Source organism: Adelges cooleyi, unplaced genomic scaffold (genome assembly GCF_023614345.1).
Source record: "Adelges cooleyi isolate 19-005CV unplaced genomic scaffold, UGA_ACOO_1.1 ACOO_flye_CR_arks_rails_tigmint_CR_PRNA_9, whole genome shotgun sequence".
In the NCBI taxonomy this organism is placed as follows: Eukaryota; Metazoa; Arthropoda; class Insecta; order Hemiptera; family Adelgidae; genus Adelges; species Adelges cooleyi.
Window position 1 is genome coordinate 3,508,729 of NW_026096579.1, and position 27,618 is coordinate 3,536,346.

General features: G+C 30.6%; 4 protein-coding genes and 1 long non-coding RNA gene across 6 annotated transcripts; 1 reads left to right on the forward strand and 4 right to left on the reverse strand.

The window, feature by feature from the left end:
* Nucleotides 1-390: 390 nt before the first annotated feature.
* LOC126846861 (uncharacterized) lies at nt 391-2,877 on the reverse strand. The gene is made up of 3 exons (XR_007686941.1): nt 2,846-2,877; nt 1,403-1,525; nt 391-1,341 (listed from the first exon to the last, which is right to left on the reverse strand). It is a non-coding gene; the product is annotated as an uncharacterized LOC126846861 (long non-coding RNA).
* A 2,380-nt stretch (nt 2,878-5,257) lies between these two features.
* Nucleotides 5,258-9,481, reverse strand: LOC126846357 (mitochondrial import receptor subunit TOM70-like). Of its 2 annotated transcripts, none has more exons than XM_050585691.1 (11): nt 9,317-9,481; nt 8,930-9,213; nt 8,680-8,853; nt 8,211-8,418; nt 7,450-7,591; nt 7,068-7,284; nt 6,769-6,903; nt 6,028-6,252; nt 5,859-5,958; nt 5,657-5,780; nt 5,258-5,503 (listed from the first exon to the last, which is right to left on the reverse strand). In XM_050585691.1, the coding sequence occupies exons 2-11, from the start codon at nt 9,143-9,145 to the stop codon at nt 5,353-5,355; spliced, it is 1,692 nt and encodes a 563-aa protein (XP_050441648.1). In that variant the 5' UTR covers nt 9,146-9,213; nt 9,317-9,481; the 3' UTR covers nt 5,258-5,352. The 2 variants fall into 2 exon arrangements, with proteins under 2 accessions (XP_050441648.1, XP_050441649.1); XM_050585692.1 differs by having other exon boundaries at nt 8,930-9,240.
* Nucleotides 9,482-10,303: 822 nt separating this feature from the next.
* Nucleotides 10,304-12,479, reverse strand: LOC126846771 (nocturnin-like). Its single transcript, XM_050586560.1, has 2 exons — nt 12,266-12,479; nt 10,304-11,619 (listed from the first exon to the last, which is right to left on the reverse strand). The coding sequence occupies exons 1-2, from the start codon at nt 12,330-12,332 to the stop codon at nt 10,607-10,609; spliced, it is 1,080 nt and encodes a 359-aa protein (XP_050442517.1). The 5' UTR covers nt 12,333-12,479; the 3' UTR covers nt 10,304-10,606.
* Nucleotides 12,480-14,829: 2,350 nt separating this feature from the next.
* Nucleotides 14,830-26,756, reverse strand: LOC126846752 (short-chain specific acyl-CoA dehydrogenase, mitochondrial-like). Its single transcript, XM_050586539.1, has 10 exons — nt 26,660-26,756; nt 21,573-21,691; nt 17,719-17,915; nt 17,542-17,651; nt 17,198-17,346; nt 16,934-17,122; nt 16,044-16,187; nt 15,799-15,926; nt 15,630-15,725; nt 14,830-15,428 (listed from the first exon to the last, which is right to left on the reverse strand). The coding sequence occupies exons 2-10, from the start codon at nt 21,586-21,588 to the stop codon at nt 15,219-15,221; spliced, it is 1,239 nt and encodes a 412-aa protein (XP_050442496.1). The 5' UTR covers nt 21,589-21,691; nt 26,660-26,756; the 3' UTR covers nt 14,830-15,218.
* On the forward strand, nt 18,807-27,474 carry LOC126846751 (coiled-coil domain-containing protein 63-like). Its single transcript, XM_050586538.1, has 7 exons — nt 18,807-18,988; nt 19,087-19,405; nt 19,519-19,700; nt 20,175-20,311; nt 20,377-20,597; nt 20,817-21,075; nt 27,243-27,474. Exons 1-7 carry the CDS (start codon nt 18,840-18,842, stop codon nt 27,338-27,340), a joined length of 1,365 nt encoding a protein of 454 aa, XP_050442495.1. The 5' UTR covers nt 18,807-18,839; the 3' UTR covers nt 27,341-27,474.
* Nucleotides 27,475-27,618: the final 144 nt, after the last annotated feature.

Here is a 27,618-nt window from a genome sequence, read left to right on the forward strand (position 1 = left end):
AATATAATAATAATCACGAATACCTAAAATAATCATGTGCGAAATGTACATCAGATCAGATCACATCAGTTTTAATAATAATCGAATTATTATAAATATATATCTTGCATACTTCTAATGTACAGTTTTTAAGTGTCAATTTATAATCGTGTATAAGCTCTAAATAATATTCCCATGTTTTACTTAATGATAGACACGATTTATTATATTAACTGAATTAATAATATGCTGAATAATACATTGATTTTATTAAAATTTATAATTTGTATGTTACACATATAATATACAAATTACAAAAACAAACAATAATTATTAATCAAAACTATTATATTTACAAATTTATTTTTTAATTTTTATAAATTTTCATATTATACAAAATGTGTACCTACATATTATTACAAATTAGAAAACATGAATAATAATAATTAAACAAAACAATGTTACAAACATTATAAATTCTCCAAGTGGGTGGTTTACAGCATTTGTGCTTTCGCACCACTCCGTGTGCGGCCCGTATACGGAGTGCGTTAAGTGGCAGTTACGCTCAAAAACCCCGCTAGGGGGCGCACCGCAACAAATTGGACGTGTGAGGTGTCTACGCAAACGGGAGACCGAGCCGGGATCAGTGGCAAAGACCGCGTTCGATTCGGACCAAAAGCCTGCCCACGGAGGGGGGTTTGAAATTCGAAAAAACTGTTTTCAGATACCAGGGTCCCAGAATGCCAAAATCCAAAAGTCGTCCGATCAGGCCGTGTGAGGTGTCCACGGCACCGGAAAGGCAAGCGGAGCCGATCGGCGAAGGCCCCGAGCCGATCGGAACAAAGGCCTGCCGAGGAGGGCCCACCAAAGGCCTATTACAACATCACTATCTCGGCAGCGGGAAGTGTGAGGCCTATCGGAGAGCGAAGAAGACGGAAAAACCTGCAGGGGTCTGAGACCACCCAATAGTATTTGGCCCGGCGGCGTCCGTGACGCGGGTGAGAAGACATGATGGGAAAAAAAGCATGGATGTATTTAAATAATATACTTAAAGAATTTATAACATTGTAATATGATTACTATTAGTACAAAACATTATTCCGAAGACATTTTTTCAATTCATGATTTGTAGGGGTACGTCAGATAATGAACTTGTCGACTTAAACTCATAATCGGTAATCAAACCAATTCGACACTCTAATATTTGTGTGACCACGTCCGACATATCAGTACAATTGACCAGTCTATGACGATGGTCGTTATTGCTCATGGTCAACTCAATATTATTATCCGATCCATTTTCAATTTCGGCAACCAATTTTTTCACCCGATTTCCCAGCGGAAGTTGTTTGACATTTCGCTCTGTGTAAGGTTTTTTTTTATACTTTTTTCCATAAATTACAACGAAAATTGAATATCTTACCATAGTTATTTGTGCTGTAATTTTTCCAAAAATTAAATCTAGAACGGATTTCGAATTCACCCGCCCGCAAGCTTTCCAAAACGGGATCCATTGTGTTGTTACTTGTGCGATTTATCTAAACAACTTAATAATCAATAAATTAAACAATACAATATATTGGCTACAATGAATAATAATGTTCGACGGTCAAATGACCAAAGCTGAAATTATTGAACTGTGAACAACAAGGCAAAACAAGAGTGAGTGAAGCTGTTGTTGTATTGTGTATACAGTCAAACCTAAAAATGTACTTGTTTTTGATTTTCAAATACAGCACTTGTTATTTTCCTGAACATTTACGGGGTTTTGAACCCGATTTAGTAAAAAAAAAAAATTCCAATCCAAAATATAACCCTCTCGAAAAAAATATTGTCTATTTTCGGGTTCCTTAAACGACGTCCTAAATCGAAAATCAATTCTATTTTAAAAAGGTTTTAGTATAAAAATGATATTTTGCTGGAATTACTTAATTAAATAAAGTTATATTCATCACTTATTTCTGAAATCGCTTACCTAAATTTTATGTAAAACACGTCGTGTGGGCGCAGATCAGTGTTGCATTGAATTTCGAAAAGTTTTACTGTAAAAAACACCTAATATTAAATCTAAACACTACAATTATTTTTAAGGGCTGTCGTTAGCGAATTTTCGAAATTGTATTTAGTTATAGCTATTTAAAAATATGTAAATAATAAATATAGTAGGTTTTTGGTCATATATATATATATATATATATATATATATTATACAATATACTATTACTTTATTAAAAATCAACAAAACTAAATCTCTCAGAAAATGTGTATTCTTTAAATTCAATAGTGCATGTTTTTCGTATAAAACTTTTATATAGACCAAACAAAATGGATTCAGCGGAGCTATATATTTAGGATAGAAAAAGCTGTATACAGTTGGTAGCTCTAGGAATAATAATAATATAATACAATAATGTGTATGGAATATAATTCCTTTTTGAAATTCCACCGAACCCAAAAATAAGGTCTACCCTAATATATGCTATCGCACACCTAGATCAAAACTGTAACAACTCAAAAAGTGGGCATTTTTAGTTATTTGTGTATTCGGATTTTACAAACTAAGTTGAACGAACCAACAAAACAAATTTAAATTTATCTCGATCACCTCCAAAATATGGCGCTGTAGGGACCTTTTGTCAAAATGACTAATCCCACAGTTCTAAGTACCAAAACCGTTTAAAACTTTAGTTTCTGCCCGGAGTGCACGTACGTTGATTGTACAAACCCGTTTTATTAACGTAATTTAACTTGAAAATACATTTTTTGGGATTTCTGCAAAAAGGTGTTTTTTGAGTTGCTACAGTTTTGATCTAGGTGTGCGATACATAGGGTGTAATATGTATTATCAAATTATAACCGTACTTACATACAAACTGGACGCGTACAGTTGCAACGACAATGAAGGTAACGAATAAACTGTAACCGTAAACTGTTATTTTAGCAAACAATATAGTTTTCAAATATTTGGATAGCAACGCGACAATCAGCTGCTTATGTACTCAATTTTTTACACAAATATTTAAAAACGGTATGGCCGCTGTGATAATCTGGTAAAAAAATTATATTACCAAAAAAGAATTGCCATTGCCGCACTAATAAATACACACTATAGTTTTACGTTAAAACTAAAATTTTGCAAAAAAAATTGCCTATCCCGGACCCTTAAATAAATATGCGGGTGTAGCCCCCTCTCAAGTATGTGTCTCAGTGTGTTTAGAGATTAAATAGGGAATTCAGTTTGTTTGAATCCAAAATGCTTCTATATTCACCTCGCAAATTAATTTATATTGTAGTTTGTTGTGTATCACGCAGATCTATATTTATGTCTAAATATAAGTTAAATTGTTTATAACCGAGAAAGAGAAAATATTTATATAAAATAATTAATAAAATATAAAAGTTTTAAACCTAGAATAACTTAATATTTTTAAATTTTCCAACATAAAAAGAGTCGGCATATTTAAAATAGCTACTAGATAATGTTTTGCCAAATATTACCTATCCTTTGCTCCTTAATAAATATACGAATGAGCGAACGCCATTTTGGTAATATTTCAGACCTAAAGGCCTTACAAATTTATACCATATTAAGTAGCCAAAGCACTCATAACACTACAAAATTTAAGTCGGACCATCTTTTTTTTATTAGTGCTTTTTTAATGAAACATTCTTATTTATATTTTTTTAATATGTTGTAGCATTGATGCATAATAAATGGGTGTGTCTTCAGTGAACCTTTTAATAATAATAAGAAGAAGACGAATTGTTTATTTGCGCCCTTTAGGGCAATAGAGTGTAATTATAATTATAAATATCAAATTTTGCAATCATTTAAAAACAAAATTGATAAATTACTCGACAACTTTAATTATGATTTTTCAATCCAACTTCCCTTTAGAACAAAATTAATGTTTAACACTATGTATTAATATGTGCCAATTGGGTTTTTTTTGTATGCGTACTTTTAAAATGTTGAAGATCGCTATACAGACTAGGCCAGTATAGTTTTGTAATTTCAAACTCAATAAAACAAATATCGCATTCAGTATATTCACACATCTTATATCTAGAATATACACACACAATAAATGATAAATACATACAACAATTAGTCGGTAAAATAATCATTGTTAAATTTATAAATCAGCGCCCGGCGGCACCTAGAACTATATATTCTATATTATAACTATATAATTGTTTCAAAAGTGTTGAGTATAGTTGTTGGGAATTTTATTTTTTAACTAATATACATTTTAAATAAATAGCACAAAAACTAATAGGTTTATAATAACCTACTATATTTTTTCTATTTTAATTTTAATTTTTAGAATCATATGGTTTGTCGAAATTTGTGATAAGTTCACGAGACACACAGCAGACGCAACGAAACAGCCTGTCAATTTTGAAAATAAATGCTAATATAATTTTCACTACAACACTTTAGTTTTCAATTCCGAGTCATTGACTTTTTGGAATTTCTTGTTTCCTTGGTTGTTGACTTAGCGCCAAAAACAACGCAAATAAGAAAAGACCAAAGAATCTATTAAATCTATTAAAGAAAATTTTACTGTTCATTTACTGTCAAACCTGATTATTTTTTATTTAACTAACAAATAAAAAATAGCTCTTCAATAAAAATTTAATTTAATTTTTTAAACTTTTATTAAAAAAAAATCATTTTTTTAAACTTTTAGTTCCATTTTTATTTGTTATTTAAATTCGTTAAAATAAAAATACAATTTTATTTATTATTTAAGTAATACCTAATTTAAATGCATTTTTATTTTTATTAATTATTTTACTTTTTAATCAAAATGTATTTATATTATGCCTAGGCTTGATTCTGACTAATAATAGTGAAACAAAATCCATTTGGATAGTCAAGTTATTTTTACTTCAGCTTATTAAAACATACACATTAAAGACAAATTTGTTTTTTTGTTTTCTTAATAAGAAAAAGAACTTTATGAAAAATAGTGGCATGTCGCATATTTTGTGTCTTGCAGTTGAGGTCTTTGTCTTAAAATGCTGCAAGCCGATTGAGGAAAAAAAAAGTTAAAATAATTTTATTATTATTTGAATTATGCCTATCTTTTAAACAGCTTTTTTTTTAAATGCTTAAACTATAAATGTAGTATTACAAAAAAATATAAAATACTCGTATACTATATTTTATTTAAAATACTAATAAAAGTATAGTTTTTTTATTTTTTTTAAATTATTTTTAAAAACAAATTTTCTATTTAAAATGTAAAAATAAATAACAAAATATTATATGCAATTTTAGAATTATTGTAAAAATACTTTAATCATTCATTTAAAATGTTTGGATACAACAGATAAGAATATTTTAATTGGCTTGATTTTGAACAACTATACTTGTGGTGTCAAACCTAGCCGTTCGACAACTGCTAACTGCGCTCTAGCTGAATCTCTCAATGAAAACACATGCAATAATTCTTTTTCCGATTTTGCTAAATTTATGGCTTTTTCCAAACAGGCGACAGCTTCATTTAATTTACCACTGAAATATAAACATTAGTATTATAAACATACTTTATTCACATTTCTATCAGATTTATTTTTAAATTTTCTTTATTTACATAATTTTATGTTAAATATACATGTATAATAAATATAGTATGTTTAAAACTTTATAGCAATAATAATTTCTCACGTTTGCATGTATAGTGTTCCCAGGGTTTCGTAAGCGTAATCACATTTAGGGTCAATTTTAAGCGCCTGATCTAGAAAACTGAACGCATCCTCAAACGAGTTTTTCCATGATAGAGCGATCAATGCTGTGAATATTAGTATCCATTTATTTAATAACTGCGATGCAACACATTATATTAGTATAAATATATCTAAGTGAATACCTCTGTGAACTAGGAATGTAGCGTTTTCGGGATAGATTTCATGTACTTTCTTAAACAATGAATCTGCCTCTTCAAATGCCCCTTCTTTATCAGTTAATGCCTACATTACAAAATAACAGCCAATATTAGATATTTTATTGGATATTAAAAATGAATTCTATACAATTACTTGAGCATAAAGTGTATAACTTTCAGCGTTATCTGGATGTTTAATTACAAATTCTTTTAATTTTCTCAGGTATTTTTCAACATCCATCTCGTTAGACATTTGTTTTGCGTGCATGTATTGAGCATAACACGATTGAACACTTGACAATACAAATTTAGGATTGAGTTCAACAGCTTTTCGAAAATCTTCAACTGCCTTTTCACTATTCATTTGTAACAGGTAAATCTATGAATTTTTAAGAAACATATTACTAGCATATGAATAAAATTATGTACATAAATATTAATAATAATTTATGATAATTTAAACAAACAAAAACAGCACACTGTTGGTGAATTATCACTATGCTTGGAAAACAAAGTTTGGAGTTTTTTACTTACAATATATGTCCGGAGTACAGAAATAGTTATAAAAAATGAATAAAACGAACCAATAGATAATAATATCAGAAAAATCACTAATAAAAGAATATAAAGCAAGGAAGGTTGTAAGTATGAAACTGAAAACACCAAAGACAGAAGAGGACTAGGACCACGGTTGTTAGCCCAAGGCTAAAAACACCGCAGAGGGGAAAAAAAGAGCAGTTGTTGGCTTAGCGTAAAAACACCGCAAACAAGGAAAGACCAAAGAATCTAGGAAGAGTTGAAAACAGTTGGTACACTGATGGTACAATCACCGTTGGGCTGCTAAAATTCTATTATCTATATATCAATATACCTATTATAAAAAAACATATATTACTTGAGCCCTATGGTGATACACTACTGAGCTATTAGGATCAATTTCCTCTGCTTTTTTTAAATCTTCAAATGACTTTTCCACTTGTTCTTGTTGATGGTATACGGATGCTCGTTTAATTAACGAATTTATAATCAACTGAAAAATCAATTTTTAATTACAAAACAGAACACAACAATGTAAACAAACTTGATGAAAAAAAGGCTAGGTTTACTATACTACTATAATACTATATTGTTCCAAATGATAATAAAACAAATTTATGTGTAATATTATAGAATACAAATTACTTAACATCATACCTTATTAGGAACTCCTGGGGTTTCAATTACAGCTGTAAGATTTTTAATTCCTTCATGATAATCACCTCGTAATATAGTGAATGTAGCGAGTAAATTTAAAGCTAAAGTTCTACGGACTAAACTATTATCAGTCTTCTCCAACTCTTCTTTACAAGCTTCTTCAACGATATCATAGTTTTTGTCTCTAATACATTTCAAAGCCAACTCGAGTCCGGAACTAAAAATATTTAAACATTTTATTTAACTTAAAAAACAACACAAAAACTACTTAATTAAAACATCATTATTTTATAGCATAGCTTAAATGTATTTAATTTATAGTTTGTAACATTTTAAAATACATTTATGTCACTTTTTATAAAATTTATATTATATGACTTACTTCACATCGGATTGCAACAAAGCTTGAGAAAATTCATCGTTAAATGGATCATCACAGAATGACTTCATGTAACTGTCAATAAATGTCTTAGTAGGCAAATTAAAAACATGATTCTTGGTATAATCTGCCAAATTTTGTTGCCCTGTAATAATTATTTGTAATTATAAAATTAAAAAAGTATGAGTAGAATATTCAACAAAATTGATATAAAGGCACAAGTCACAAAAGGTTAGTTTATATTTGATTAAATCATTAAAAAAATTCAGTCTCAACTATTTACTTTATCAATTTTTTATACGACATGTAGAAAAACTAAAAGTGTTAGTACATCTACACATTTTTATGTAAAAATCATGGCCACATAGCTCACAAACTTGAGTTAAACGCCTATTAACAAACCTAAAGAATATAATATTTATAAGGGTTGTATATTGGTAGATTTTCAACATTTACAAAGGTACACAAATTTATAAAAACAGGGTTAGCAACCTTTGTAAAACATTATATTTTATGAGTTTGATAACGGATGTTTATCCTATAAAACAATCATAAATATTGGTTCTGCGTGGCCATGTTAAAGTTAAGACTAATTTTTTAAAATGTTATTATGACTGCTAAAATAATATGAATCAAAACTAAATAACCAGTAAAGAATCATCATTGCCGTACTTACTAATTAACATACACTAGTCCCATAACAAATAATTAAGGGTGTAGTGTATAAAACTATATTAATTAATAAAAACTATTAATCATTTTACCTAAATTCTTTATTACACTATCTGCAAACAATAAATCTGTTTGATTTTGAAATTGATCCAACATGATAACAGCAGTGATATCTTCTAATGCTAGTTTAAAATTTTTCAATTCTGAAAGCGCCCTGGCTCTTCGAGATAATGCCTTTTTATAATTTGGAACTAGTTCCAATGCTTTAGTACAGTCACTGGCACAGTTTTCATTGTTGTTCTATAACATAATAGAATAATTATTGAATAATTTACAGTTGAATTATAAAAAAAATTTTTTTAATAACTTTACATCTATAAACTTATTTACATTATAATTATAGATTATACAGAATTTATTTTAAATTGCTTATATGCCAGTTAACAATTTAAAAATATAATATATTGATTATCTAATGTATGTGGTATAACCACTAGGTATCAAGATTATAATCCAGTGTATTGTAATATTAATTTACACGATTATATTTAATATCTTTACCAATTTACTGTAAGCAGCTGCTCGATTCTGATATACAACAGACAATAATCCTTTTTCATTATCCGGACACATAGATATTGCTTGGGTATAGAATGTGATAGCTGCGTCATAGCTGCCCTTAGAAAATTCAGCATTGCCTTGCTTTTTAAATTCTTCTATTTGATCAACTAACACCTATTATATAATAATATGTGTATTATACATAAATACCATAATAATATAGCTTTAAAAATAATATCTTATCATTAACCTTTTTAGAATCCTTTACATTTGGGACAACACCATTGCTCTCGGTTTTTTTGACAACATCAGTATTGATGTCACTGGATGTCTTGGAACTGACAGGTTTTTTAGAATATAGGAAGTATGTAACTCCAAGACCAACGGCAAGACAAGGTACCGATACAGCAAGGCACAATTTCCAATTGGATAAAAAACTGATCCCGGATTCCGTTGAATCAGACATTATACAAATACAAGATTGTAACTTTTACACAATACTTTTCAAGCCGACCGCATGCTTAACAGTTAACGCTGGAAATATTTCACAAACACACTTAACTGTAAAATTAAGTTATAATAAAGTAAAGTAAGAGTTAAAATACAAATAATTATTACTACTATGTAGGCTAACTACCTTGCACAATGTATCACGAACTATAGGTATGTCAAATATTTTTAAATGCTTTTAATTAAAATAAAGACAAAACTTAATAAATAATATGCCGTGAAAATTTAATACGGTTACGGGTGTATTCGCCGAATGGTACAGTGCGGTATGATGGCTGATGGAGCCATGGAGGACATGAGGTATCAGGTAAACTGTTATCATTCTTGTTATCAGACGTCAGTTGATAAGAATCGGTTTCTTTGGTCACAGTTTTTCAGCTACCACTATGGTTATAATATGAATAACATATTTTTTCAACTGAAATCATCTTGGTTTTTAATTTGACTTGCTGATTTCAGCGAGTTAGACCTAGTTCAAAGATGATCTGCAATTTTATTGGTCGTTCTGTTATATACTTACTCACATAAGGTCTTTATTCAATTTAATTTTCAGACCTTAAGCAATAAGCTCTCATATTTTTTTGGTTTTTCAACGTATTTTGATAACACCGTATCTAAAGAAAATCTAAAAGTTTTAGTAGCCCATAATTTTAATCGGACAAATATATAAAACGGTTTAGCTGTAAATCTCGATATTGAAGGGGAAAAGGTTGACTATTTAAATATATACAAATTAGTAAAAATAATAATGTTATAAGAAATGGAACGAAATTTGTTTAGCGTCATGGTCTTGATGGCCTGAAAAACCAAAGAAGAAGAAACATTTCATAACTTATAATTTTTTTTTAAACTTTTCATTTCATATTTGCACTTATTTTTGGGTACTTATTAGAATGTGTTTAACACAATTTCTAGTCCAATAACACATGATAAGATCAAAAAAAGACTCAGCAAACAAGTTGACCTTGTGATATCTAGTGGTTTAAAAAAGAAGGAGAAAATGCATTATTTTATAATTACGAAAATATTGAAGTGTTTAATAAAAAACACTATAAATAATAGCCTTTACATTATTTTAATTTATAATTATTATTAAATAAAACAAAGAGTTATTTTTACAATAAGTTAAACTACTATTTTTTATTACTTACTAATATGTAACACTAACAATTACGAACATCTGTTGACAAGGCGATTAAATTACAAAAATGTAAATAAAAACCAATACAGTGGGGTCGGGGCACAGTGAGGATGGAGCATATTGGGGCTGAGGAAGTTAGAGCCTAGAGGTAGTAATACTAATATTACTAAGTTGTGTGTCGGAATTTCAAAACCAAATTCAATGTCATGTACAAGAATATTTAATAGTTCTATTTTTTTTTTATAATTTTTTCTTTAACAAAATATAAGGAAATCCTTATGGTTTGTTAAAGAATAAATCAGCAACCAAAGAGAAGTGGTCGGAAGGATAGGTAAACGAGGGAATTCTATTTTTGCCAATTGATTTTTTACGGGGCATGGCAACTATGCCACTAACAGTTAGGTATTTTGTAGTGTAAAATATGTAATCAATAGTTCTTTTTATTTCGCGTCCATTCCTAATTTTCAATGTTGTAAATTCTGGTTCCTTATTGAATGTATTGTATGCACTTTTTAAGTTTAATTGAGGGTCACTGATCATAGTTGTATATACGGCTTCAGTAGGTTCACCGTTGAAATCACCGATTATAACAGTCGGGCAGTCACTGGTATATTGGGTGACAAAATTCAAAAGCTCTTCGCCTTGTTGGTTTCTTAAAAATGCCATCTTATCACTTTTCTCGGCTTTGAGATGAGTGGTGGCTACACATAACTTGTTCAACGAACTTTTATTTTTTAGTACAACTAACAATGCCACATGTCGACTACTCGAATTTTCTGCTGAATGGAAATAGACCAACTCATGTTTTCCTAAGAGCTGATACTTTTGATGATTGTAAAATATTGCACACCCATCTGGTCCATTATTTAATTTTTTAAAAATACAAGGTGAAAATATCTTGGGTAAAAATACACCACTATATGACTGAGTGGCCAAGGCTCTGCTAAAGAAATCAAAATGATCAACTTCTTGAAAGCACATAACATCTGATTTAAATGCCAGGATCTCATCGAGTATTTGACATCGTCGGTTAACCCATAGCAATGCTTCAGTAGGACAACTACTAAAATCACCATTAGTTAAAGTTTGCGACAAAACGTTCCATTGTAACACCCTTACTGTATCTTCCGAATTTTGAGAAGAATTGTATAGTAAAGACTGCCTTGGGATAAGTTTCGTTCTACGAAATGTGCTATGACTATAACAATAATTCAACAAATCTTTACTCGTCATGTCAAGTTTGAACTCCAAATCTAAATCTTGGTGATCACCAAGATCTATTGCATCACCTGTAATGAAAAAAGTATATTGGGTTCATTTTACAAGGAATCGGAGTAATCGTTCCGGAGCATTCCTCAATATTTTTCTAAATCAAAGTTAAATGAATACTAAATAATACAGTTATAATTATTTAACAAATTAGCTTTTCAATTTTCTCAAAACAACACAGAAATGAATATATAATTCTAGATGTAATACTATCGTAATAGTTGTAATAAAACATAATAGGTAATGATGATTATAAAATAATATATAATTTTTGATATTGTAATTATCATTTTTTAAATGTAGATAATTCCCTACAACCTTTAAATAGTGATTATAATAACCAATAATTATTATTAAATCTGTCACATAACACGATTGCCTTTTTTAACTTCCTAGTTCTACAAATCTTTCAATTATTGTTCTCGTAGAGTTAATATCAACAAAACACGTTGAATCATACTATAAGCTGTTGCCTGTTATAAGATTCATTGAAGATCTATATAAACCATTTGATAATATATTCGGAGTAATGATTATTCCATGATTACTTCAAGCAAGGTTTTGGACATTATATTCCTGAACAATCATTGCTTCGGTACCTTGATTAAGTTAGCATACAACCTATACATGTATAATTTATATAATATAAATAGATAAATATAATACTTGAATCTGTTGCTTGAACGAAGACTAATTTTGCAGTAAGAAAAAACACGATTAATCGTAAAAACATGATTAGCACAAAATAAATTATAGTTGAAAAATATAAAAATTGGTGCAAGAGTATCAGTTTAATATTGTGTGCGAACAATAGTCGAAAATATGTTTTAAAACTCAAATTGAAAATATTTAAAAGCTTTACTACTAGTCAAATGATATACTATAGGTACTAAACCCCAACAATTTGTCTAATATATTAAAAAAAAATACTGTGTTGTTTTGTACTGTCATGTATTGACTTTTTAAAAACATACGTGGTATTTATTCGTACGACTGCCACTACTACAAATTTCGTTTTGTTTTTAGTTAAGGCTACAATTCTATTGCTATCATATTTATCTACAAAATGGTCTCATGTCGTAACTCAACCAACGTTTCTATACATACATTCTTAATACATGTGTATTCGCATTGAATTTTTTTTCAATTTTGCAGTTAAAGAAAAAATAATACTGCCACATTTTTAGATTTTGCATAGTTTGGATGTTTTTATAGCTAAAATTAAGAAATCAAGACTGATTCTCTATTCGATTTTAGGCGTTTTGACGTAATAATTATATTAACCAGATGGCACCCGTGAAACAATAATGAACTGCCACATTTTGTATAATGTAGCATTAAATAAGTTTAACAAAAAAAACTGCCACATTTCTCACTATAGCGTTCATAATATTATGTGGTTTGAAATGATAAAATTGCCACAAAAACCAAATGTGGCAGTTTACATTTCTGAAAACCTTTTTGCTAAATCACAATAACCTAAATTTCTGGTGTCTGGTGAAAATTTAATTAAGTAGCCTGATATTAAAATAACAAGCATTGGATAACATAAGTAATTTCAAAGTATTGAAATTAAAGCTTTAAAACTAATTTGGGAGCAGTTTCAATCTTAAAATTTAATTTCTTCAAAACTATGTTTTTTTAAGTTGTGGCAATCCTACACAATAGGCCTGTTCTTTGCCGACTATGTTATTTTAAATATTTATATAACACATTTCCATTTTTTGTATTTGACACCGATGCGTGGTACTTTGACTTTTTTATGTACGCAATACTTAGCTATAAATATAATACTTATACAGTGTGTATATTACATTGTATCGACTACTATTTCTCATGGTTGTATAAACCATGTAGGGTAAATACATTTTTTTCTTAAGTTTTGTTCACAACGAAATATTTTTTAAAACTTTCGAAAGTAAGTATAGTATAATGTTACCTGGTTCTATTTTAGCTAAGATTCTTGTAGGTTGCAATATAGAAAACCATGTTCTAATTTTTTTTGTATAGGTACTTTTATCGTCGAAGAAATCGTGGTGTTTAATAAAGGTTTATCCAGTAGAATTAGTATTGATACAGGTGTGCTCTGAAGAATTACTACGAGTAAAGGCATTGATTCGAAATAACAATTTTAAAGAAGTAATAACGTAAGTACATTTTTTTAAACTATCAAAATAGTAAGTAAATTAAAGATAAAATTATGTTCTATTAGAAATAATTAGAAATGTATTCACAATAAAATTCACCAGCTTTAAACATATGTTTAAACGAGTTTAAAGTATTAATCATTTGTTGCAGTTATTATTTAGTTTTTATGTACAATATTTGGCTCAAGTGTACTATTGAAAGCCAACTCGAAATACAATAATATTTGTTCACTTATTTCGTTTTTGATCGGTTACTATTAACTAATAAAAAATCATGTTTAAACAAATTTCAAATGGATAGTCTACTATACTTAAGGAACTATACCTTTTTATGTACAATTTTTAGCATACAATGACATTATAGTTGATGAACTCATAATTAACCTGTTTAGAAAAGTTGGAAAGAATTGCTCTTGCTATACAAAAAAAATTATAATAACATAATTGATATGTATTATAATGTTTTGCAGAAAATTAAAATCTTGAGCCAGTTACATTTGAACGACTATTAAATAATTTTAACACAAAAGTTCCAACTATAGATGTTGTTATAAGTGTTCAACAGAAAACGTTTAAATGAAAAATTTTGTACAAGGAAGCTTTTGTTTAATGTCAGGGCCGATTTACTCGATATTTAATGATAATAACCGGATGATTGGGAAGTGGGAACCCTAACAGCGCAACAAAATAAAAATTTTTTACTATTGAAATATAATAATAATATATTGTACTATTTTATTATAAATAAAGTTTTAAATACTTAAAATACCTGAAACAATTGCATATTTGAATAGTAGATGTGTAAATCACTATATGGTGCAAATATTTAAATATACACTTAAATACTTTATAAACGTTTTTTTACAACTTTCAAATATTTGATCATTTTCGTAAGATTCATACACATGGAAATACGTTAAGTGCAAAATATTTAAAATTAAAAAAACAATCTCAAATTTTTTTTTCCATTTTTTATCTGTGTTTATATAATACATAATATAATATATTTATTAGTTTATATTATACTTTTAAACAAGAATAGGCGAAACAAAATTATCTTTTATTATAGCTAGATATACCATAGACGATAAAATTGCCGTTTATTTCTTGAAGTTTTTTTTTTTGTTTTTATTATTAGTAGGTACAATTGGTTTATGGGTAAATTTTAACGAGAACATGTAAAAACTAAAACGTAGAGCTTATATATATATATATATATATATATTAAATTATAAAGAAAAAAAAGTGTGAATAGTATATGATTACTTTAGTTAAGGGAACTCATCCAGGGGATGTTTTAACCCCATCCCTCTCCAGACTACTTTCGAAAATTCAGCGACTAATTTGGCATAAGAATGCTTTTTATTAATAATATGGTAGTTCGTAAATTGTGTATTTGTCGTTAACCGTCAGTCTTAACTGGTACAAAATTAATAAAAATACAACCCATGTTATATAGCCTAAAAAATGTCCTACAATTCGTATTCTCTTAGGATGTTAGCCGCGATCACAACTCTTTGAATTTCAGACGTTCCTTCGTATATTTCCGTTATCCTCGCGTCTCTGTAATATCTTTCGGCTGGCATATCTGTCACATATCCCATTCCACCCAATATCTGAATACACTGATGTGCGTTGAACGTGGCCGTTTCCGATGCCGCTAACTTTGCCATAGCTGCCTCCTGTAAAGCCAACCAATTTAAATAATTATTACATAATATTTAAAAACGTGGCTTAGTGCACTGTTGTTTTAAGTCACAACAACTGAAATTGTTCAGGAGAGCAAATTACAATTTTTTACACTTAATAGGTTTGCACTTCATATTGTTATAGATTCATGATGACTATCGGTAATTAGTTGTTGATAATAAAAATAAGTATACTTTTGTGTAAGGTTTGTCCATGTCCTTTAACGAAGCGGCTCGCCATGTCAGCAGTCTCGCGCTTTCTAATCTGAGCGCCATGTCGGCAATTTTGTTCTAAAACAATTGTTTTTCGTGTTAAGCACTCTTAATTCCGTCGAAGATTATGTACCGGGGAAATACCGAATACCTGTATCGATTGCATTTTGGAAATCGGTGCTCCAAACGCTGATCTTTTCTTGGCGTAATCGACGGCGAGTTCAAGAGATGCCTGAGCAATACCACACGCTTGGGCCGCAATGCCGATACGTCCGCTGTCTGTTGAAATAACAAAACCCAATTAATAGTCACATTAGTATAGCCTAAAGCTGGTGCAGGGTGCTTGATGGAGTGAAGCTATACATTTTTGAGCTTATTTATTAAAGTGTAACTCGCCCAAAATCATCATTGCGTAGTTGAATCCTTTTCCTAGTTCACCAAGAACGTTTTCTTCGTGCACGGGACAGTCTTCAAATATAAAATTGCACGTCGACGACCCTCGAATGCCTAGTTTGTTTTCTCTTTTCCCCACTACAAACCCTGTTGAAATATTTTTAAACAGAATTTTAATTACACATACACATATATAGATAATTAGGTAGTAAGATACCTACGTAATTTCCCCATTAGTATGTGGAGTAAACACATAGTAGTAACTTACATAAACCTAAATGAGACTTTAAAAACCTTAAAAAAAACTAAAACTTAAAATAAGTGCTACACTTATTTTTATTTCAACAAATCTCTCACTAAAAAATAAATATAGAGACTTTGAAAAGCACTAATTTTAACACTTTCGTTTCTGGGATTTTTTTTTTCAAAACAGTTTTTTTACTTATCCGGCTGATATTGATTATCAATATATCTGTGTCGATTTTTTTTATCACCAATCTATACTAGAACTTGTGTTTAAAGTCATTTTTGATAATGATAGTACGTTGTTAATATTTTATTCGATTTTTAAAGTTAAATCCTCGTACGAGGAAGCCAGTAGCGAAAGGGTTAAGTTTTGTGGTTTTTAGTATTCCAAGATCCCCCCCCCCCCCGATCACCGCCAATGGACTCTTAAGTCAATTGAGTACGATATAAATAAAAGTTAAAATGAAAAATTGATATAAATGAAAATATGTTTAAATGGTCTAAATTGTAAAATCGAATATAATATTAGACACCAATTTACTATATTTTACACATGTAATTTCAAAGTTTTTATTTATCTGAAGTTGGCGCTAATCACTATCTTGCCGCTCAAGGTAAAAAATACATTACGTCTCATTGCGTCTTACCTGGAAAACTTTTTTTCACCAAAAACGCGCTTATTCCTTTGTGTTTTTTCGACGGTTCCGTTGACGCAAATACAACGGCGGCTTTCGATTCCAAGCCATTGGTCGTCCAGGATTTTGTTCCGCTTAAATAATAAAGGGAATCTTTTTTTATAGCTTTCGTCGTAACAGAACCCGCATCACTGCCCAAACCTATAAGCTTAATTAAACAGCTAATAAGTATAGGTTACTTTCTTCCGGAGAGTTATGCTATTGAATTTTTCATACCGGGTTCGCTTAATGAAAATGAACCTATATTTTCACCGCTGGTGAAAGGCCTGATAAACTCTTCTTTCTGTTTTTTATTACCGAAATTATTAATAGCATTCAGATAAATATTGTGCACGGCCATTATGGTACCCGTCGCGGCACAGCATCTATCAACAGTCAAAATAATAGTAGACATTTTTATATCTGATGCGCAACGGCTATATTTCTTTCAAATTTTTTTTAAGTTTAAAGAAAAAGAGTCAGGGGCTAAAATAAATGTTCGGGTACTTAGCCTTTTTTTCTATTTACGCCTATCAGTTAGGATGGTTATTAATGTGTGTAGTTTCGTTGAACTAGCTTACCTAGAAATTTCTTCTGCAGCTAAAGCGTAGGACATACAGTCAAGGCCGGTACCTCCAACCTCTTCTGGAATACAAACTGCCATGAGACCCAACTCTCCCATTTGTTTGATCTATAAGCATGAAAAACTGTTTACATTTCCAAATCTAATTCTACGCACCACGCAACTCGTATAATACTTGTTTTTTGGGAAATAGATGTTCTTGGTCAGTTTTGGTCGCTATAGGTTTTAATTCTCCTTCTGCGAAATCCCTACAAGTTCGTTGAAGCATCTGATGTGTTTCAGATAACGAGGACAGGGATACTATAGTTTTTCTCTGCTCTCTTAAGTAAACCCAATTAAATAATGTTTCTGGCCATATTTTTTTACTTAGTCCTGCAAAGTGCATTTTGAGTTAAAACGAACATAAAAAAACTAAACGTTAAAGCCACACAAAAATGATAAAATAAAAATAATTTGATATCCACACCAAGTAGCAAAAAAACCTACGCATACTTCAGCAAATTCATCTTAAAGTTGTTATTTTAAAGCCCCCATCCCTCCCGGATTCCAATGTTATTTTTGAATTCTATAGTAATTTATGTCAAAAACCCAAACAAACGTCAAGACACAGCAAAAGTTAATGAATAATTTCTGGTCAGTACTTTGAGCTAACTTGGAATTATTACCTAGTTAGAATTATTCAATTTCTACTTCTATTTTCTATTTAATAGGTTCTATTAAAAATTACTAGATATTACTAGGATTTCTATTTAAAACAAAAATAATTATTATAAAAATTAATTTTTTATATTTTACATATGCAATTATACTTCATTAACCCAATGGCCTTTGCTGTCGAGGGTAATAATAATAAAAAAAATATATAATTCATTATTTTTTGTTTAAATCGTGGGATCAGCGGAATATGTTTTACCAATTTTATTTTAATATTTTCGGCATACTCGCGTTTTTAAAAATAACAAAAAATTGAAGTAGTGCCAGTTACAAAATTACAAAAAATGAAAATTTTAACCACCCTCATATATATATTATTCATTTTTATATGGCTCTTTTAAATGTAAGCTAAACTAATTTAATTATTAAATTATCTATAAAAATAATTTATATATTTCGTCTTTACTGTATTATCTTCATTTTTGTTTGCTGTACATGGAGGAAATCTGTTCCTTCAATTATGCCGGTATCCTAGTTACAACTGGATTTTAGCTTTTTCAATAACGTGATTACCCATGACGTCGGTATATTAAACGCTCATTCTCTGTTTTTTTTTGTGAGGTATACACAGCTGTATTTGAAATGGATGGAAATTTAAATATTGATATTGAAGAAAATGGAGCCGATATTTTGGCTGAAGAATTGGCCAGACTCCAGCGACAATACATGCTCATGGAAAGTAACAAAAAAGCTTACACCGAAGAAATGGGCAGTTACTTAACCAAACAGAGGTACCTACTTTTATTTTAGACAACCGGATTTAATAGCTATTGATTATTAAGCATTGTTATTTTATAATACTGTGCAAACATTTGAATGTTAACTGCAGGAAAATAGTATCAACACTAGAACAAGAAAAACAGACCCTATATGAAGACATAAACATTTGTACAGGCAAACGGAAAGAGTCGGATAACACACATCTAAAAGAATGCTTAGTTGACAAATGGAATGAGTTCATTTCTGCAAACGATGAATTAGAAGAACAAAAAAAATGTCACGATGAAATCGATAAAGAAGTATTGAAAATACAAAACGAACTGGATACTACACTCAAACAGCAAAGAGAACCTTCGGCTAGTAAACTAAATAAAGTCGAACGCAACACTTGCAAACACGAGGAATTGTTAGAAAATAAATTGCACGTGGTACGACTGAAATCAATAATAAAATACTAATTAAATATTAATTATTATTTATATCAACATATATAAATTTTTTTCTGTGTATCTAATGTGTTGATAATTTTTTTTAAAAATAGAAAACCGTAAAGTTCAATAAGGTTTTAACGGAAAATTCGCACCTCAGGAAAGAAATCGATAATCTACTTGTGCAACGGTCACAGTTCAATGAAGCGTATAGAATTTTAACAGCGCGTTTAGATGATAACAAACGTTTAATGATGGACTTAATTGAACAAGCGACCACTGCTTATGAACAAAGGTAAAAAAACCAGTTCAGTTGGGACGGGGAAGTCAGGGTCTACAGGAATTATTATAACTTAAAGTGAAAAAATCACTTATAATCGCCTCGATGCGAATCTGTAAACAGTAGATTCAAACTAGTATAGTCCAAACTAACGCCCAAATACAGTATTGCACTTTAAAGTATGCGAACCGTCAAGAGGTTAATTTTTCTGTGATAGATTTTTACTAATTTAGGCTATTATTCCATTAAATTCGATGATTTGACCTACATACAAATCCTAGAGACTCCAAGGTACAATTATTGATACTTGGTAAGAAATGGATACATTGACCTAAATCGAAATTTTGTCGTTTTTCTCAAAATAACTTAAAGACAAGAGGACCCTTTTCGCTTTCCGCATCACATGTATAGTACTACACTAATTCTTAGCATGTTTTTAAAAATATAATTTGTCTAATTGTGACATAATCATTTTTGTTTTGTTCACAGAGAAGATGCACAGAGCAAATTAAAAGTCATGAGCAGTGAAGACAAACAACATGTAGCTGTATACAAAGCAGAAGTGAAAGAACTGCAAAGACAACACGAACGCGATTTGAAACTACAAGATTTCTTATCCGTTAAAGGTACACGCATGCAAATTTTCGATTTTAAATTCATTTTTTTATATGTAACGAAACACGTTGAACAGGACAACATCGATTACTTATGGATTACGAACGAAAGGAAAAGGAAAGAAAACAATCAGAACTGAGCAACCGCAAAGAGCAGTCGGAAAAATGGTCTGATCTATTGAATTGGCTGCAGCTTTATGTTGGCGAACGAAACGTGGACCGAATCGTGGATTTGTTTGCCCGTCAAGAAGAAGAGAACTTTGCTTTGTTTACATACATCAACGAACTCAACAGTGAAGTAAGCCTATTAACATCTTATCCCGTACAAACGGGGCCCACCTTAATAATAATGGTACTCTTAACTACAAAGCGGTTTCTTGAACGATCGTTCCAAAATAATAGCGAATGACGTTGGATTAGATAGATAAGAATACAAATCTCAGAGGAAATGTAATAATGTTGATCTATAGTAGGTACTATGTGCTGTTTTATAATAGGTTTGATCGATGTTCATTAGGTGGATGACTTGCACAAAGATACTTCGGCGCTTGAAAACCGCGTAGAAGACCAAAGGATGGTCAACGAGGCTAGAGCATCGAAACAAGAGGAAAATATGAACACTTTGAGAATGGAGCTTCAAGAACTTAAAGATAACGTCCACACGGAAAACGTTAAAATTAACTCGATACATGCTGAATTAACAAAACTATTGGGGTCCGCCGAGAAACTATTTTTGTCCATACAATGCAACATTTCGCCAGTGTACAAAATCCTCGGTAAGATATTTCCCATTTTAATTTTTAATACATTTGCTTAGCTACGAAATTTAGGAAAACGTTACTGTTGGAAATTCGGTTTTTGTTGTGGAAACTAAGTTATAATTTTTAAATAATCAACCATACCACACAATATAATAATAATGTGTTCTTACAAATTTGAAAAAAATTCCGGATTGTTTTTAATTCCATTTTGGAAAGATTGAATAGTTACGAGAGTAACCTAAAGTAATACATTTAAAATGATGAAGTAGTCAAAGTTTTTAGTTAGTATTTCTAAACAATAATATAATTTGGGAATTTGGGCTAAATATTAAAAAGGCGTGGGGTGGATAAGCTAACACGCTCCAAAGCCAATCCACGTGGCTATATCCAATAATATGATATTAACTATAAATATCTACATAAATTATTCCGAAAATATAATAATAGTTATTTGGATAAAAATTATTCAATATATTATTTTTCATTAAAAAAAATGATTTCTTAGTACTTACTGGGTATGGAAAACATGATGTAAATTTAATAAATTCCGACAGGCGACAAGGCAGGTGTTGTATTACGTACACCACTTCATTTGCAACACACGTTATCCAATAGCTCAAACGTGCAATACCTAAATAAGGCAGCAAAATAAATTATACCATAGTTTGACCTATGACTTAGTTTATTAATTATACATGTAGGTAAAATAAACAAAGACTAACGGTGATGGAATACGTTTGTATTTCTAATCTATGGTTATATAATGTAATGTGTATTTCAGTCCTTGATTCTAATTAACACGATGTGTTAGCGATTAAGGAGATTGTAATCAGCTATCTACACTTTTCTGTATTGGCCGTGAATTTATGCCATATTGTAGTGCATTAGTTTGACGTAATTTATGAATTCCAACTTATTGATCAATCTAGTGACGCAACGAGAAATCATTGGAACTTTTAATTCACCATAAAGTCTACTTAAAACAAATTTTTCTACATTTTCTATTTTGTCTTCTCTTTCTAAGGCCACTAAAGTTCATTTAAAATTACACAATTTCTCACAATAAAATATTCATTAGTTACCCGTTGTGTGTATGATCATAGAATAAATATACTTAACCTATGTATGTTTAATTAATGGTGTGATATACAGGAACAAAGAATTACAAACACACGTCATATTATTTCGAAAAGTACATTTTTTTTCAACCGATACCTTATCAATCACGAATTGAAGACAACAAATTAGTAAATCACCATTTACTTATAACTCGACCTTTTAATCTATTTTTTTGTTTGCTTTAATTAAATTACTAAGTATTTCGCAATCGTACATCAAAATTGAGTTAGTACGCGTTATATTCTTACCTATAAACCCAATTCCGACAATAATATGATTATGATAGTTCTACAAACAAAAGGAGATAATGTGATTTCTGGGTCATCCCGCTTTGAAGTACAATAACTGTACTCAATTTGTATTCTTTTACATTCATACAAAACAAATTCAAATTGATTTATAGTTTGTTATTACTTAAAATCCCAGATACGTACGTCTATTTACTAGATAAACTTAAGTATATTATAGTAATCAGATCCGTGTATATAGCTTTAATCTGATTTTATACACTAACACTGCATAACTTATATACTACAAAAATTGAGAGCAGTGCTAAAGCTATTTATAAATTATACCTACAGGTTGTGCGTGGTGGTGTGATATGATAGAATGTCTTTTTTTTTTTTTTTATTATTTATTAAAGAATATTTACAATCTATGCTGCAAGGCATAATAAGCAAATAGTTACATTGTTATATATACAGAGAGAGGAAAAAAAATAAACAAATAGAAACGGTGATTTGGTATGAGGAGGGAGGCTATCCAGTGATAGAACCCAACGTGATTTTTGTTCTAATTATTTTTAATTAGATTAATTTAAATTATTGTATTAACAGATCTCGACACCAATGTCTTCGAAGTCGGCGAGATGGATTTCCGGGGAGTGAATTAGAAGCAAGTTGAGATATTAAAGGGTTAGAATGAGTGTGTAATTTGGAATGAAATTTTTTGTAGTGTTTTATGGCTAATTGGTTTATTGATTCTATTTTAAAGTCATTTTGAAGTTTGCAGTTTGATACATACCATGGGGCGGAAGAGATAATACGTAGAGTGATAGATTGGAAAGCTTGTAAGGTACGAAGTTGGGATGGTTTTGCACATCCCCAAATTTGGATTGCATATGCCCAAATAGGCCTTAATAGGGATTTGTATATAATGATTTTTGTATGGAAAGGTAATTTTGATTTGAGGATTGGACGTAGTAAATGGAGTCTGCTGTTGAGAATTTTCCTTTTAGATTTAATGTGGGAGCCCCAAGTTAATCGTTCGTCGAGTGTGACACCAAGATATTTGACTTCCGAGGATATTGGGATAAGTATTCCTTGGTATTGGAGAGGGTGTGGAACAGATTTTTTTAGTGTGAAGGGAACGTAGACAGATTTATCTGGATTAATTTTAATTCTCCAATTAGTTGACCAGAAATCAATTAGATTTAAGTGAGTTTAAAGGAAATTGGAAGTAACTTCTGGATCATTTCCTGGGGAGAGTATTGCAGTGTCATCTGCATAAGTAGCCATAATGGTATTTGGTGTTTTTGGAATGTCAGCCGTAAAAACATTAAATAGATTAGGGGAGAGGTCACTGCCCTGGGGCACTCCTGCTTTAATTTGGTGGTATGATGAAAAGGAATTACCATATCTGATTCTATAACTTCTATTTTCTAAATAAGAACGAATTATTAAGTAATATGGGGCAGGTAGAAATAATTTGAGTTTAAAGAGTAGGCCTTCATGCCATACACGGTCAAAAGCCTGGGCTACATCCAAAAATACCCCTGGACAATATTGTTTTTTTTTCAAAAGAAGAACAAATTTGATCTGTTAGTCTGTGAATTTGGTGAACAGTCGAGTGATTGGATCTAAAGCCAAATTGGGAATTAGGAATTATGTTGTGGGCATGTAATATTGGTCTTATCCTTATGAGTATAATTTTCTCAAACAATTTGGCGAGAGTTGGGAGTAAGCTGATAGGTCTATAGGAAGTAATCTCATTTTTTGATTTGTTGGGTTTGGGGATAACAATTATTGTGGATATTTTCCATATTAATGGAAAATAAGAAATTCGCAGCATGGAGTTAAAAATATAAGTTATTAGAACAATTGTTTTTTTTGGCAAATTTTTGAGGATTTTGTTAGTTATGAGGTCATGTCCTGGTGATTTCCCTTCTTTTAATTTATTTATTAAAAATTTGATTTCACTTGGTGAGGTATGTTTTGCAGGTAATGACATTGGAAGATGACTATTGATAAAAATATTAACCTTTTCTAAGTGTTCGGGGTTGGGAAATACGTCAGTATGTGGTTTGAAAATGTTGGAAAAATGCTCTCCGAAAAGGTTGGCTTTTTCTTTGTCAGAGATGGCCAAGGATCCATTTGGGCCAGTTATAGGTGGAAGTTGTTGTTTTATGTTAAGTAAGCTTTTGGTAGTTTTTCAGAGTGAGCCATCTTTTGAGTTTAAGGACTGGTATTTTCTTTCGAAGTACTCAGTTTTGTGTTTTATTATTAATTTTTTAATAGTGTTCGTTAAGTGATTAAATATTTGTTTGTCGGAAGGATATCGATATTTCTGCCATCTGGAGCGTGCACGTCGTTTATCGGAAATCAACGTTCTAATATATAAAGGCAAAGAATGATTATTTGAATGATGTTTACTGGTTGGATATGACGCATTGTGTACGGTAGATAGTATAGAAGTTACGAGGTCTTGGGCAGCGTTTTCTATATCTATTTTTGATTTAAGGGAGATATTTAGACTAGTAGTGTTTTGCATAATTTCAGAGAATTCTTTCCAATTTACTGGGCCTTGCGATAAAGAAGGATGTATAGGATTAAGTTCTGGACTTTCATTTAATTTTAGAAGGACAGGAGTGTGGTCTGAGCTAAAGTCATTTAGGTTATTAATAGAGAATTTCATAGTTCTAGGTAGTGTTGAAAGAAAGAAATCTAATATATCAGGGTGTCTATTTTCGTGTTGGGGCCAGTAGGTGGGACCATTTGGCGATATGGATGTGTAATTGTTGTTGTTAATGATTTTTTGGAGTATTTTTCCTCTCGAGTTGTCGGATATGCAACCCCATTGGGAATGTTTGGCATTAAAATCGCCCTCAGCCAAGAAGTTTGGCCCTAGGGATTTTAAAAAATCTTTTAGTTGTGTCGAAGTAATAGCAGGATGAGGGGGAAGGTAAACTGAAGATATTTCGATCGGTGTGTGATTTAATGTGATTTGGATATTAGGTGCCTGTATAATAGAGGTTTGGTTAATAGGGAGTAACTGATGCTGGATTTTAGAGAAAAAAATAATAGCAGATCCTGCATGAGCAGTATTGTCGGGGTGATCAGCTCTATAAACCTTAAAACCAGGGAAAAATAGTTTAGTGTTTGGTTTACAGTGGGCTTCAGAAATAAGTGCCAGATCGATTTGTTTTTCTGATAGTAAGTTTAACAGTTCAGAATCATGTTGTTTTAACCCGTTAGCATTCCAAAGCAATATCTTTAGTACGTTTATGGTTCTTATGTTCGTATGGTTCTTCGATCTTTATTTTGGTATTTAGTAGGGAGTTAATATGAAAGACGTCCCTGTTGATTTCAGCGGGTTCCAAATCAATGAAAAATATTGGGAGTTTATTTTTTGTAGTTTTGTTTAAAACATTGGAGACATTTCGGACTGTATATCCCCCAATTTCTTTAAGCGCTGAGCCTATTTCGGATGTTGGAGTGGAAGGGTGGAGATTACGAATGACTATTCGGAAGGGTTTGTCTTCTTGAGCTTGGTAGGTATGAAACTCAGCCTTATTTTCTTTTAGATATTTGATGACTGATCCTTATGAGTCGGAGTTGGTAGTTTGGACTTTTAAGTTCTTGGTCGTTGCTTTAACAACAAAGTTATTGGCGCCGATTAGATCGATTAAACATGTTCGAAGTGTGTGAAAATCTAATACTCCACGGATGAAAATAGGTGGAGGAGGTTTGATTTTTGTTTGTTCAATTTCCTCATTTAGGTCGTTGCCCGTCTGATCTATTTCGATATTTTCGTCTTCAACATTATCGATGTCAAGTGGAGCAAATCTATTAGAGGAAGCAAAAACAGTTATGTGTTTTTTCCTGCTAATGATTCAGTTGATATCGGTTTAGATTTGTATTTAACCGTTTGAAATTTAGAGTCGTTTTTTGTTGATTTATTTTGATTTTTTTGATGTTTATTATTATTGGGCGATAGGCCCCGGAGAGCCGAGTCGCTTAGTGCTATTAGGAGTAATAAGTCCATCAGTATGATCGGATAGATCTGAAGAAAGCGAAAGTCGATTTGGCACGCTCTGTATACGTGACGCTTTTATTGTTAACGGAGGTACTGTTTTATTATTTTCATTCATGGTGACAGGTAAATTTATCGCGCGATAGCAATAACTGGTTTAAGCGGACCGTCCGAGCGCGGCCGCGATGACAGTATTAGTAATTAATAATATATTAATTAAATAAATTACCAAAAAGACAATGATGAGGCTCAGAGGTGATGTAGAAATGAGATGTTCAACTCGTTGGAAAGCTGGCACTTTTTCAAAAAGATTACTTTTTAATACGAGAAAAACGGGGGAAAATGTAACGAGATGTTTGATAATAACTAGATGAAATAACGGAGCACGGTGTTGCATGGTCAACGATGCCGTCGATTGTGATAGAAGGTCTAACGATTAATCGCGGAATATGGAGTAGAATAAGATCAAGGAGTGGGGCACAAGAAGTAAAGCAATTAATGAGTTTGTAAATAAAAGATGTATCTGCAAATTTCCTACGAGTCGCAAGAGATTTCAGTAGTTGATTTTGTATATTGGTAATAGGAAAATTGGTGGCTACGCCAAAATAAATTCTTTTGTATCCAACGTAGCGGAAAAATCTTTTTGACACTCGCTCTTAATTTATTATGCATAAACTTATATTTTATAGTATTAGTATTAGTACTATTAAAAATGTCATTGTTGTAAATATCATACATACACATACACAAGTTATGAAAAACTTGTTTACTTGTGAGGCGCTAATCGTGTAATTATTATATTCATATTTCAGGAGACGATCTGCATGCCAACATGTACAATATGACGTTCTACGTAGATCTTATCGAATCTAAGATATTGAATGCTGTTAAAAATTATAGTAAAAAATAACACATATATGTGTATAAGAAATATATTATTCTAGTATTAATTTAAATTTAAATGTTGTAGGTATAAAATGTAAACTTCAGAGACTTTACTAATTTTTAGCATTTATTATTATTATTATGTTGTATTATATATATATATATTATGTACTTAACGATAAATTATGGACTACATATTTTAGATTATAGTATCACTTCGTTAAGTAGGTAAAACAATAAGCCCGATTATTTAAAACATACAATTTTTTTATTTACGATTTTATACAGAATGGTGAGTTAAAT